Source organism: Chenopodium quinoa, unplaced genomic scaffold, assembly GCF_001683475.1.
Source record: "Chenopodium quinoa cultivar QQ74 unplaced genomic scaffold, ASM168347v1, whole genome shotgun sequence".
Taxonomy (NCBI): domain Eukaryota; kingdom Viridiplantae; phylum Streptophyta; class Magnoliopsida; order Caryophyllales; family Amaranthaceae; genus Chenopodium; species Chenopodium quinoa.
In genome coordinates, this window is record NW_018744593.1 from 4427540 (window position 1) to 4439286 (window position 11747).

The 11747-nt window shown below is 38.4% G+C and overlaps 2 protein-coding genes across 2 annotated transcripts; one reads left to right on the top strand and one right to left on the bottom strand.

Moving 5' to 3' along the window:
* Window positions 1-297: 297 nt before the first annotated feature.
* On the top strand, window positions 298-1327 carry LOC110699695. The gene is made up of 2 exons (XM_021877219.1): window positions 298-555; window positions 644-1327. The coding sequence occupies exons 1-2, from the start codon at window positions 303-305 to the stop codon at window positions 1264-1266; spliced, it is 876 nt and encodes a 291-aa protein (XP_021732911.1). The 5' UTR covers window positions 298-302; the 3' UTR covers window positions 1267-1327.
* Window positions 1328-1418: 91 nt separating this feature from the next.
* Window positions 1419-4549, bottom strand: LOC110699694 (protein MAIN-LIKE 1-like). The gene is made up of 4 exons (XM_021877218.1): window positions 4422-4549; window positions 2263-3600; window positions 1757-2182; window positions 1419-1661 (listed from the first exon to the last, which is right to left on the bottom strand). Exons 1-4 carry the CDS (start codon window positions 4488-4490, stop codon window positions 1521-1523), a joined length of 1974 nt encoding a protein of 657 aa, XP_021732910.1. The 5' UTR covers window positions 4491-4549; the 3' UTR covers window positions 1419-1520.
* Window positions 4550-11747: the final 7198 nt, after the last annotated feature.

Genomic DNA, 11747 nt, shown 5'->3' on the forward strand with positions numbered 1-11747 from the left:
ATAACTTCAAGGATGCATACCAATGGTGCCCGGCAATCGTAGACTATGTGATGCAGCAGTGGGTGCCTCAGAGGGAAAAGTTTGTCAAATATTGGACAAACCAAGTTCTTCATTTTGGAAACACTACTACATGTAGAGTTGAGAGCGCTCATAGAGCTCTGAAGGACTGGATTGATTCTTCCACCTCTGCTCTGGATACACTGTTCGAGAGAATAAACAAGGCTATTGATACTCAGAGGAACGGCATCAAGAACTCTACCCACGTACTTCATGACATGTTCAACTCATGGAAGTTTCGTTCGATGTTTGACCAAGTGTCCTCCAGCCACCCTTCAGTCATTCGTAGTGCTACCCACGTACTTCATGACATGTTCAACTCGTCGTGCTTGGATCATGAGGAACCTGAGGGGGTCGAGCGACCACGGGGCCGACAACCACGGCGGGAAAGGAGTGCGTTTGAGTACATTCGTGGTCGTGGTCGTGGTCGTGGCCGTGGTCGTACATCGTCATCAAGTGGTAGTCAAACATCTTCGTCGGTGAATATGCCCGGCACCGGTACGGTACTTTAGTTTAATTTACTTTTTAGAGTGTTTGTTTAGTTTTCTGCTAACTTGTTAATTGTGTTTTTTGATGTGTGCAACAGGCAGAATGGACATTGAACATTTTCCATATAAAGACAGGATCCCTAACATCATGATGCCGTTCCTGGACGGGTGGAATGATGTGGTTGCAGATGGTAACTGTGGATTTCGGGTTGTGGCTGATGTGTTTCAGATGGGTGAAGACAACTACGGTTTAGTGCGTCAGTTGATGTACAGTGAAATCGCCTCAAACCGAGCTGTTTATCGCTACGTGTACGGACAGGACTTGGATAGGTCTCTGCAGCGTATCCGGTGGGGAGGAGGACGTTGCGGTCAAAATCATTGGTTCGACGCGCCCCTTGATCTCTTCGCCGTTGCAAACATCTACAAGTGTGCAGTGATGCATTTCGGCCTTGGTTTGCATGGTCGAGCTTACTATCCGTGTACCACGGTTCTGCCTTGGTGTTCGCGTGAGACCGTCACCAGACCGGTAAGAGAGGTTGCTATTGGATTTCTAGGGCCGTCATACAGACATTTCATCCGACTGGACCTGTCACCCGATTTTCCGGTCCCACCGATTATACCAACGTGGTACACCATTCGTACAGCAAGCGTAGAGGGCTGGGATGCGTTATATCATGACCGGGTGCAGCAGTGGAACAATCTAGTTGCCTTTTCTATGTGACCTAATATTGCTATTGCTATGTTTTTCCCATTTATTTAATTTTCGGATTCTAATTTTCGTATTTAGTTTTCCCATTTAAATGTGAACCTGTATTTAGTTTTCGTATGCCCACTAATTACAACTTAAAATAAAAGTTATAAAAACTAAAAATATAATGTCAAATTCTAAGAACTTAAAATAATAATTATAAGAACAGATAATGTTAACTTTTACAAACAACTAGGAAAATGTTTTATAAATGCACTGCCGACATATCAATAATCTCTCTGTGACGCCCACTGCCACTGCTCAAGGGCCCGTTCCAGTTCATCAATAACAGCTCTGCCTGTTGCAGTCGTCATGTTGTCCCTCTCCTCAAAAAGTCTGTGTCCCAACTGCGTCATCTTTCCCATCCACTACACATAACAAAACACATAAAATTCAATAACGACGTATTATGAGACGTATTATATGAAAAAAAACACAACTACAAATGTTTTATGAGACGTACCGCATCCACGGCAGTGGGCGGTGGCACATCATCATCATCGGCGTCGTCGCCGTGGTGGACGTCTCTGATCAACCTCGGGTGCGAGTGCCGGTTGTACCACTCCATGTAGTGCTGGTCACACATGGCAGCCACCCCAGTTGGCGGCCGCTGCAACTGCTCAATCCATATGCGGGCAACCATCGGAAACTGCTCCCACGTGCCAATCATGCTTGCCGGCCATTGGACGACGTACTCCTTCAACGACGCAGATCGGACGGCCTTACTGGGCCATGCTGGTGGAGGAGGAACAACTTGGACATATCCAAGCTGGCGAAGACAGCGCTGCGGCATGTACGCCTCTACGATCTCACGATACTGAATCAGTCCCGTGTAGAGGGTCCTGGGTACCCTATTACTAGGGTTCTGGCCGAAAGGCATCCAGTTCACCTGCACATTTTTTAAAATTAGTAAGATTCATACAATAAACACATCAAACTATAAAAGTAGAAATAATTTAAACACTTTACCTCTAATGGGGACATCCTGTCAAGCAATAACCGTATCGATCGCAGGCGGTCAATGGACTTCTTCTCGACACGCGGACTCCACGCACAGGCACGTGGCTGGCCATCCCCAATAGGAACCGGGTCGCGGTGTGGTCGAAACGCCGGGAAATACTCGTATATCCACGTCTGTAACAACGTCATACATCCAGTGATACCTGCCGCATCAGCCCGGCTCGAGAATCCTAACTGGCGATACATGTACGCTAATGTAGCCGACCCCCAAGAAAACTGGCCTACTCTGTCGGGCTCACACGCGTCAACTATGTCGCGTGGCCTGAGCTTGTTTCCGCTCTTATCCGGAAACAAGGTACACCCGAGAAGAAGAAAAACATATGCAGCCAGCTGTGTGTCCTGCGTCCTACGTGAAGTGGGGTGCAAACATCGCTGCAAAACTGCTGCGATCTTAACACCGCCGTGATCCCACACACCAAGTGCCGCTGTGTACAGCGCAGCCCTATCCACCGCCAACAGCTCCGCCAATAAATCTGCCTGATCCGCATCTGTGACAACAGATGCTCGGTTTCCCTCTACGGGAATCCCAAGGATGGCCTCGACGTCATGCAACATGATCGTCATCTCACCGAACGGAAGGTGGAAAGAGTTCGTGTCCGGCTGCCATCGCTCAACGAAAGCCGTGATCAGCGTCGAGTCAATCCTCTCATGCATGGTGGCAGGAAGGTGGCTCACTCTAGTGGCCCTCAATCGGCCGACCATCTCGCTCTCCTCCGGCCAAGCCTCAGCCCAACTACACAAGAAGTTACAAGTCCTCTCCCGGGTTTGGCATTTCAAAATGCCGCTATCCAAAGCCCGCTCTTGGTCCTCCCAAATACGGGTAGCGATGTGTCCTAGAAAGCTAGGAATCACACTCCCGTCTATAGGTCCCCCAGCCACCTCGCCCCTCACCACCCAAGAATCATTAACGGCCCTCGACCGTTTTCTGCTAACCGCAGACACAGTGGACGCAGATGATGTGCCAGATCTACTAACAAATCTACCATCTCTACCCTTACGCACGTCTACCCTACGCGTCTCATACACATCATCAAGCCTCTGACTGAATGGACCGTAATCATCATATGGTCCACTCTGATCGTCCACATCCTCATCTGCATCCTCCTCCTCCTCCTCCTCATCACCATCATCATCTTCATCATCCTCAGAATAGTGCACCCGTTCTCTACGAGCCGAGGCCGAAATACCACGGGATCTAACGTGTCTGGGCCCCGAGCTCTCCATTGAGTTCATCGTACTTCTCATAATGTCCATACTCTTCCCAGCCCCAGAACGAAAATACGATGCCTAACACAAAATAACAAAACATGTAATATGCAATATAAACATGTAATATAAACATAAAAAAAGTAATTAAAATAAATAAATAAAACAATATACATATGATGGAAAATAAATTAAAAACATTACAAAATATTAACAACCTAAAAATAAAAAAATTAATAACCTAATAAATAAATAAATAAAAAATTGGAAAAAACAAAGCAAAAAAAAAAATTACCCAAAAAAAACAAATTGGAAAAAACAAAGTGAAAAATATAAAATTATAAAAACTTAAAAAAAGAAGAACATCAAAATTTTAAAAAAAATTTATAACAAAAAAAAGGGAACATAAAATTTTTTTTAAGTAAAAAAACTAATTCAAAAAAAAAAAAAAACAAGAACAATAAACAAGAACATAAAATTAAAAATTAAAAAAAAAAAAAGAGGAACATAAAATTTTTTTAAAAAAAACCAACAAAATTTAAAACAAAATAAAAAAAAATCAGAAACATAAAATTTAAAATTAAAAAAAAGAAAAACAAATTTAAAAAAAAATCAAAAAAAAATAATTATTTTCGAAAATTAAATTTCAAATTTAAAACCAAAAAAAAATTAAAAAAAAAAATAAAAAGGCGGCGGCGCCTAGGCCAGACGCCGGTGCCGTGGTTCTGGCGCCTGGGCCAGACGCCACCGCCACCGTCACGGCGTCTGGCCTAGGCGCCGCCGCCGTGGTAGTGGCGTCTGGGCTAGACGCCGCCGCCGTGGTGGTGGCGTCTGGCCTAGGCACCGCCACCGCCTCCGACCTTTTTTTTTTAATTTTTAAACACAAAATTAATAAAAAATACCTTCTCGCCGGAAAACCGCTGTCCACCCGCCGCCTGTGCCGCCACTTCCTTGCCGGGCCGCCTCGACATCGCTCGGAAAGTTTTTTAGAGAGAGAAAGTGGAAGTAGAGAATTGAGAGAAGAAATTGTGTTTTTTACTTTGAGGGCAAAAGTGACAATTCACTCTAATTTTGTGGGCTTTATGTGGAGATTCGCGGGCGATGTTTAGCAATTCAGTATATATAATTAGAGGTACATCAACTTATCACGGTAGATACATCAAGTTTACCTTGCAAATACATACAATTAACATGAATCTCAAATGCACCAATAAATTTTTTTAAAAACTCAAAAAAGGTAAAATAATGTTAAAGAGCTTAAGGTATATGACTTTTCGTCCCTTCCATTACTGCCTAATGTTAAGGTATACATTAAGGTGTTGTATAGTTACATTAGTATTGTGATACAGATACATTGGAATTGTCTTAGAGTTACATTAGATTTGTCTTAGAGATACATTAATAGTGTTTTTAATGTACATTATAAAATTCCTTGGAAAAAATGGAGCACTCGATTGATCCTTTAAATGGCTACTGCTTGTGTACAAACACCCACTACATGACCCTCCAATACTTGACAACCTCGCTCGTCAAATGAATACCACTTCTCTTTCTAACTTCGAATATGTTTTCTCTCTCCTCTTATGATTTAGAGTTTCAATCAAGTACATAATTCAACTTAAGCTTGCATCATTGTTACAAACAGCGTGTAAAATAATGGTTTCCAGCTAGAAAATGGTGAGAGATGAAGATATTGAAAATACAGAGGGGTAGGATAAAGAAAAGATGGGGAAATAGAGAGAAAAGAAAAAATTAAATTGTGAAGCTTATTCTCATGGGTAGCTAACTACGGGCTAGTAGGTACTGCTGATCTATTTATCTGTACAAATTTTCACGAATTTACATAATTGTCATTAATGAGGTGCAAATAACACCAGCCGTCAGACGCAATTGATCTAACGATCAATATGTCTTCTCACTCTTCTCACCTTATGACAACTTCTCACATGAGCCAAACTCTCTCTCTCTCTATAAAGTTGTCGTTTGGCGACAGTCGCTGCTATCTCGCGACAGTTCCAGCGCGTCGCGCCAATTCTGGAATTCGATATTTTTTCCAATTTTTTGCAGTGTTTATTCGATTTTAGTTGTGAAAGATATTTCCGGCTTTTCCTACGTGTAAAAATCCTATGTTTTTGACGCATTACAGATGGTCTTTCCAATGCGAACCTTATTATGCTTATGCCACAATATTAATCAAAATTACGCATATGAACATCTAAAATCTTTCAAGCCTCATCCACTCATTCTAAATCAATTGCCAAAATAAATTTTAGGAATCAAAATTAGAAATCCTCCCCAGTGGAGTCGCCAAAAACTGGAGGGAATTTTTCAAACTTAACTTTAAGCCCCATTGTAATCATGCTTTTAAGCATGGTGGCGTCCAAAGGGAAAGAAGCTAGAGATAGAAGAGCCGCCAACAAGTTTTAGGAACTTGTAAACCGTTCACGGGTGTGAGGTTACACCCCATTCACGATCACGGAGATCGCTAACTTCATAGTGGTCCAGAACCATGACTGAATATTCGGGGAGGATGGTATGAATCCAACCTAAAAGAGATTGAACCCGCCCTAAATCGGCATCGACTCAATTTTTATGATATTCATGTGCGTTTTTCGATCAACATACAAACACAAGTTTAACCTAAGCATATTTAATCTATGTCGGTTGATTATTAACGCACAATCAAATCTATTATTGGTGATCACTTGAATTAAAATCATATTAACCTAAATCTATTTGGCGTGATTTCAAGTACAAATCCCCTTTAAACCTGCAAGAAGGGGCGGGATCAAGCAATAACAATCTATCATGAATAATCAAGCAATGTATAAATGACACAACAATCATCATCATAATCAAAACATTATTAAAACATTATTAATAAGATCCTAGGTGTAACACCCCCAAAATTTGGGTCTTTATAAACGATAAGAATAACCCTTTTCTTTCAAAACCGACCATCGAACCTTGAGAATGTTACTGCTACACTTATCTTCCATAGAAAACAAGTGCAAAGCAAAAACAAAATACCATTTTATAACTAAGTGAACTGATCTAAGTGGCGACAAGATTAAAATAAAATAGTCGTTACATCCAAGCTGTAAAACACTTTAAAAACATTAATTTTAAAAAGGAAAATAAATAAGTTCCGAATTAAACTAATTGTCTTAGCTACGTGATTACTCTAACGTCTCCTCACACGTAACCGAGTACCCTTTTACCAACCTACAAAATAAATCAGAAACAAGAAAAGAGAGAAAACTCCCCAAAATCAGATAAACTGAGTAATTCTAAATCCATCCCGTAAAATAATAATTTTAGTTCGAAAAAATATTATACACGACACAATTTTATCGACATTATAATAATAAGTCAAAATCAAATTGTCACATAAAATTTATTACTTTAGTTAAGAAAGGGAAAGAGAACGCCAGTAAGCCGGGACTAGTCCCTGTCACCACCTACTTTACAGAGGGTCGCGCGTAACCCCAAATGGCCATAAATTAAACAGAATGTCCCTATTGTGCACACCCCTCACTAATACCCATTGATTAGGAGGAAGACTAAACAGCAATATACGTTAATTTAAACCAACTAGTAGCAACCATAACTACTAGTGGGCAACCTGTTCTTCACCCTTTCGGGTTTCATTTCCTTTCTTAATTTAATGAACATCTTAATAGATTAAATTGTCCGATCACATTGCACACGAGTATTGCACAAAATCAATTTAATCCCAAGTAGCAATATTTTAATTTCAGTATTAAAACATAGTCATTTTACAAGACATACTGGTTACAACTCGTTTCTCAATAGGTCTTGGAGACCATCAATCACATATAATCAATCATCCAATTCCCAAGATTATAATTATATAAAAAAACTCATACGATACAAAATAATCAAATTTTCGAAAATATTATACTAGTACACAATTATAGAAAACTAGTATATAATATAATTTCAGAATATCATACGGTAACACATCCATCACATATAATTACATAAGCACATAGTTGACACACAATAATTTAAAACAATTTCCTAACGGGATTCTAAAGATGATGGACATTGAAAATTACCTTGAATCGCGCTTAAAACTTAAGGTAAATGACCTCCAAAACGTTCACCTAATAGCCTCTGTCTACAACAAACAGATAAAATAAACTAATTCAGTCCTACTCGTATTTTTAATACCGAGAAAGTAGTAGTATGTGGGTTAGGACTACTCGTAGCATACTATCTTCATAATAAAAATATTGGAGGAAATAAAAAGATATTTTGTAAGTCAACAGTGATAAGAAAAAGAAGTATTGGATATTAGATAAGGGGTCTATTATCTATCCCACATTCCCACGACTGAAAGTCGAAATCCAACAGCCTTCTTCCTCTAAATAATTTCAATGGTGTTAAATTTTTTTTTTTTCTGCAAACTCTTTGTCACTTATAAAATAGCTTCTCGTCTTTTCCACCATTGATACTACTCATCCACTATAAGACTATGAGTTTGTCTTATAGTTACGAAAGAAAACAACAAAACCCTTTTAATTTGTTTCTATTTTTTTTTTTTTGAAATTATATTCTATGAATCGGAAAGAAAACCATATGAAAATATAGCTCAAGGTTACTGAACGAAGACGAAATTCATAGAGGGTTGGCTGAAAACTATTTCAAGAAAGATGAAGGTGAAGAAGAACCATGGCTTACTGTTGAAAGATCGGTCGGGAATGACGACTTGTGAAAGGTTGAAAGAGATGGGTATTATTTGAGAGTGTTTGTATACGGCAGATCAATTGGGATTTAGAGTATATATAACTTAGAAATCTTAGGTTTAATTGCTTTAGAATATTCAAAAGAAAAGACCCAATTTCAAATTGAGTTTGTTGCTAGTTCTGAAAAGATAAGCTTTAAAATTTATTTTTTTTTGTTTTCAAAATCAGTTTCTGCGAAATAGGAAACCAGCTTTTTTTTTTTTTTTTTTTTTTAAAAAAAAAAATCCGAAAATGGAAATACAAATAATAATTATTAAATTTTTATTTTTTATTTTTCTATAAATTTGAAAATAATTATTAATTTAAACTTTATACTAGAAAAATCGTTGATTAAATATAATCAAAAATTTGGGGTATTACACTAGGCATGATACGAAACGGATTAATAACAAACCCTAGCATGTCACTAATAATCATACTCAAAGCATTAGCATAAACATGATACTATCAATCAAAAACAACATCCTAAACATGATACTAGGAATCAAAATCAACATCCTAACATGATACTAGGAATTAACATAAGATCTTAACATGATTTCTATATCAAAAGAATAATTAAGTAATCGAATTACTTACTTTGATGCCTCGTATCTCTTTCTATCAAAACAATACACACGTTAGTAACTTCAAGAAAGATTAAATCAAATAAATAAAATAAGAATTGAAATATAGATTTGGGACCAAACCGTCAGAACTATCAACCTTTCACGTTGAGGTTGAAGGCAACTTTGAGATTGGCTAGCAGTAGTATTCAAATCTCGTGAAGGAAGTATGATGTTTGGTTGAGGAAAGTATCAAGGATGTGTGGTTGGGATGTGTTTAGGCTAGGCTAAAAAATAAAGAATCAAGAGAGAGAGAGAGAGAGAGAGAGAGAGAGAGAAAGTATTAGAGAAGGGATTAGATGATGATTGTTGGTGATCAAACTTGTTGATTACTGAAAATGGGGTGAAACGACCTCTATTTATAGGGAAAAAAGAGGGGCGAATGATCAGAAAAGAGTTAGAATTCGAATCGGAATAAAACAGGTTCCATCGCGGCGCGTCGGAACCGTCGCAGCATATCGTGACCCCGCGGCAGGGTCCATCGCGGCGCAATGGGACTATCGTTGCGCGATGGTTCTGCCGTTCTGCGACGGTTTTGAAAAGATAATAATACTTGCAGAGTTTGATTCCCAATCGGATTGGATCAACCAAATATCTGTATGTATTCTATTTTGACCGGGATTAGGATTATCAAAAAAAAGATGTTTTGTTCAAAATCAAATTCTTAAATCTTTATCTTTCGAAAACAGGATAAATTAGAACTTTTTAGAGGATTCTAGAAGCTCACAATAAATCCTAATGGATCTAGGATCGAAAACAACCTTCTAGATAAGCTCGTAATAAATCTTAATTGGTTTAGGAATGGGATTAAGGTTAATAGACCCTCCACATGGTCATTAGGTCGTAGGTAAGGCTTGGTTCGGGCTCGGTTTAGGATTTTGGCCATAACTTCTTCGTTATAAGTCAGATTTGGGCTTATAATATATCGTTGAAAAACTCTTTTCAAACCCCATCCAACTACACAATAGTTGGACCAGGATTATGGACCAAAATAGACTGGTTTGGACGTTTTTATAAAGAGGACACAAAATGAATGATTTTCAAAGACACAAAATGAATGATTTTGGGTTTAAAGGCACGAAATGAATGATTTTGGTTTAAAACATTTTAGGAAAGGTTATAAATGGTCAAGGCTAAAGGGAATTCACGAGACTCTTCAACTGTTCACCTAACTCGGTAATCAAAGACGTGAAAAGTACTCATGAAAGGTACTCATCACTGGGTTTGGTTTTTGGGGAGTCACAATCACGTGTCTACAGATATCTATTTACAAATAAAACTACAAAAAATACACTATTATCTAAATATAAGTCATATGATATCGTATGTATAAATATCCTACATTATCAAAATGAATTATTTGATCGTATTTAACATTCAAGTAAAATTGTTATCTTAAAATTTTATCAACCATCTGGGCATCGCCTGAGCACAAAACTAGTCACTTATTTCATTTTTAATCTTATTTTATTAATCCGACCTTTTGTTTATTCCACAATAATCCAAGCTTTGGGGGGTTTTCTATTCTATTAGGCCAAGCAGGTCACCTAACCTAAAACAGCAGGTCACCTGCCACGTGTCACGTATTCATTGTTCAAAATTATTTTTAATTTTTTTTGAAAAAACTTTTAAAATAAAAAATTCCCTTTCTTCTTCCTCTTCCCTTCTACCTCCATGAGAATGCAGCTCCATGATCGCCACCTCCAAAATATGACAACCGTAACCCCCAAAATCCGACCACCTCCATATCCAACCTCAATTACCCCACCCCTCTCAATCACCACCTACACCAGAAAACGCAGCCCACCGCCAACACCTGAAATCCCGACCCCACCGCCGCCTCTCTACTGGAAATCTCGACCCCATCGCCACCCCTCCACCTAGGGGTGTTCTGATCCGGGTACCCGAGGTTTCAGGTAGTTAAAAGTTTGTCCCATGACCCGACCCGATTAAATCGAGTACCCGGTTTAACCGGGTCGGGTCAACGGGTACCCGATAATTTGCCAACCTAAAATTTTTTCAACAGAATTTTGCAAATACAACTTTATTAATCAGTATAATTTCAACAAAATTACTTCCGAAAGCATCTGTCTATATGTCAACCTATAAAATTATAAACAACAATTACCAAAGCCATATAAATTCCCAGAAACGAAACCAAAAAATTTGGATTAGACGCTACAAAATAAAATTATTCAAATTTTTCTAATGATAAAGTGAATTAATAACAATATTGAAGGATTATACATCAGGAACAAGATTGACTTAGAACATAGATGAGGAAGAAACGAAACTCCGATCCTATTATAATTCACCTTTAAATCTTCAAAAGTTGTTTCCTGTAAATACGTAGGAGTATTTTTTTTTATGGCTGATGGATTCTCAATAGCCAACATTCCTTCGAACTCCTTTATTTTCCCTTCTTCAATCTCATTCTCTTTAAAATTATTTGTTCTGCAACATTATTTCTTTTAGATTCTTATACTGTAGTATAGATCAACCCAAGTGCACAAATTATCTAAGAATTAATCTTTGAATGATCTAATTGTGATAGGAAAAGAAATTTGAAAAACATCTCTGACTTTTGGAGAGGAGAGAGAAGAAAGAAAGAAAGAAGTTTTGTGCGCCTATAGGGAAGAGGGGAAAGGAGAGAGAATGAATACAATAAACCCTAACCCATTCAAATTGCACAACGCACATTAATTATCTAAATAAGGAAAAAAATCCTCTAAATACTCGCTAATTTTTCTCGGGTCAACGAATTTTCAGGTCGGGTCAAGCGAGTCGGGTACTTTTGAACACCCTTACCTCCACCCCACCGTCACCCCTCTACCTGAAAACCCCACCGTCA

Excerpts from the sequence above, each read along its gene's own strand:
- LOC110699695 (XM_021877219.1), top strand. The coding sequence starts at position 303 with ATGTTTGACCAAGTGTCCTCCAGCCACCCTTCAGTCATTCGTAGTGCT. Across the intron at positions 556-643 it reads GGTGAATATGCCCGGCACCG|GCAGAATGGACATTGAACAT; the intron begins GTACGGTACTTT and ends TGTGTGCAACAG.
- LOC110699694 (XM_021877218.1), bottom strand. The coding sequence starts at position 4,490 with ATGTCGAGGCGGCCCGGCAAGGAAGTGGCGGCACAGGCGGCGGGTGGA. Across the intron at positions 3,601-4,421 it reads AGCGGTTTTCCGGCGAGAAG|GCATCGTATTTTCGTTCTGG; the intron begins GTATTTTTTATT and ends ATTTTGTGTTAG. Across the intron at positions 2,183-2,262 it reads ACAGGATGTCCCCATTAGAG|GTGAACTGGATGCCTTTCGG; the intron begins GTAAAGTGTTTA and ends AAAAATGTGCAG.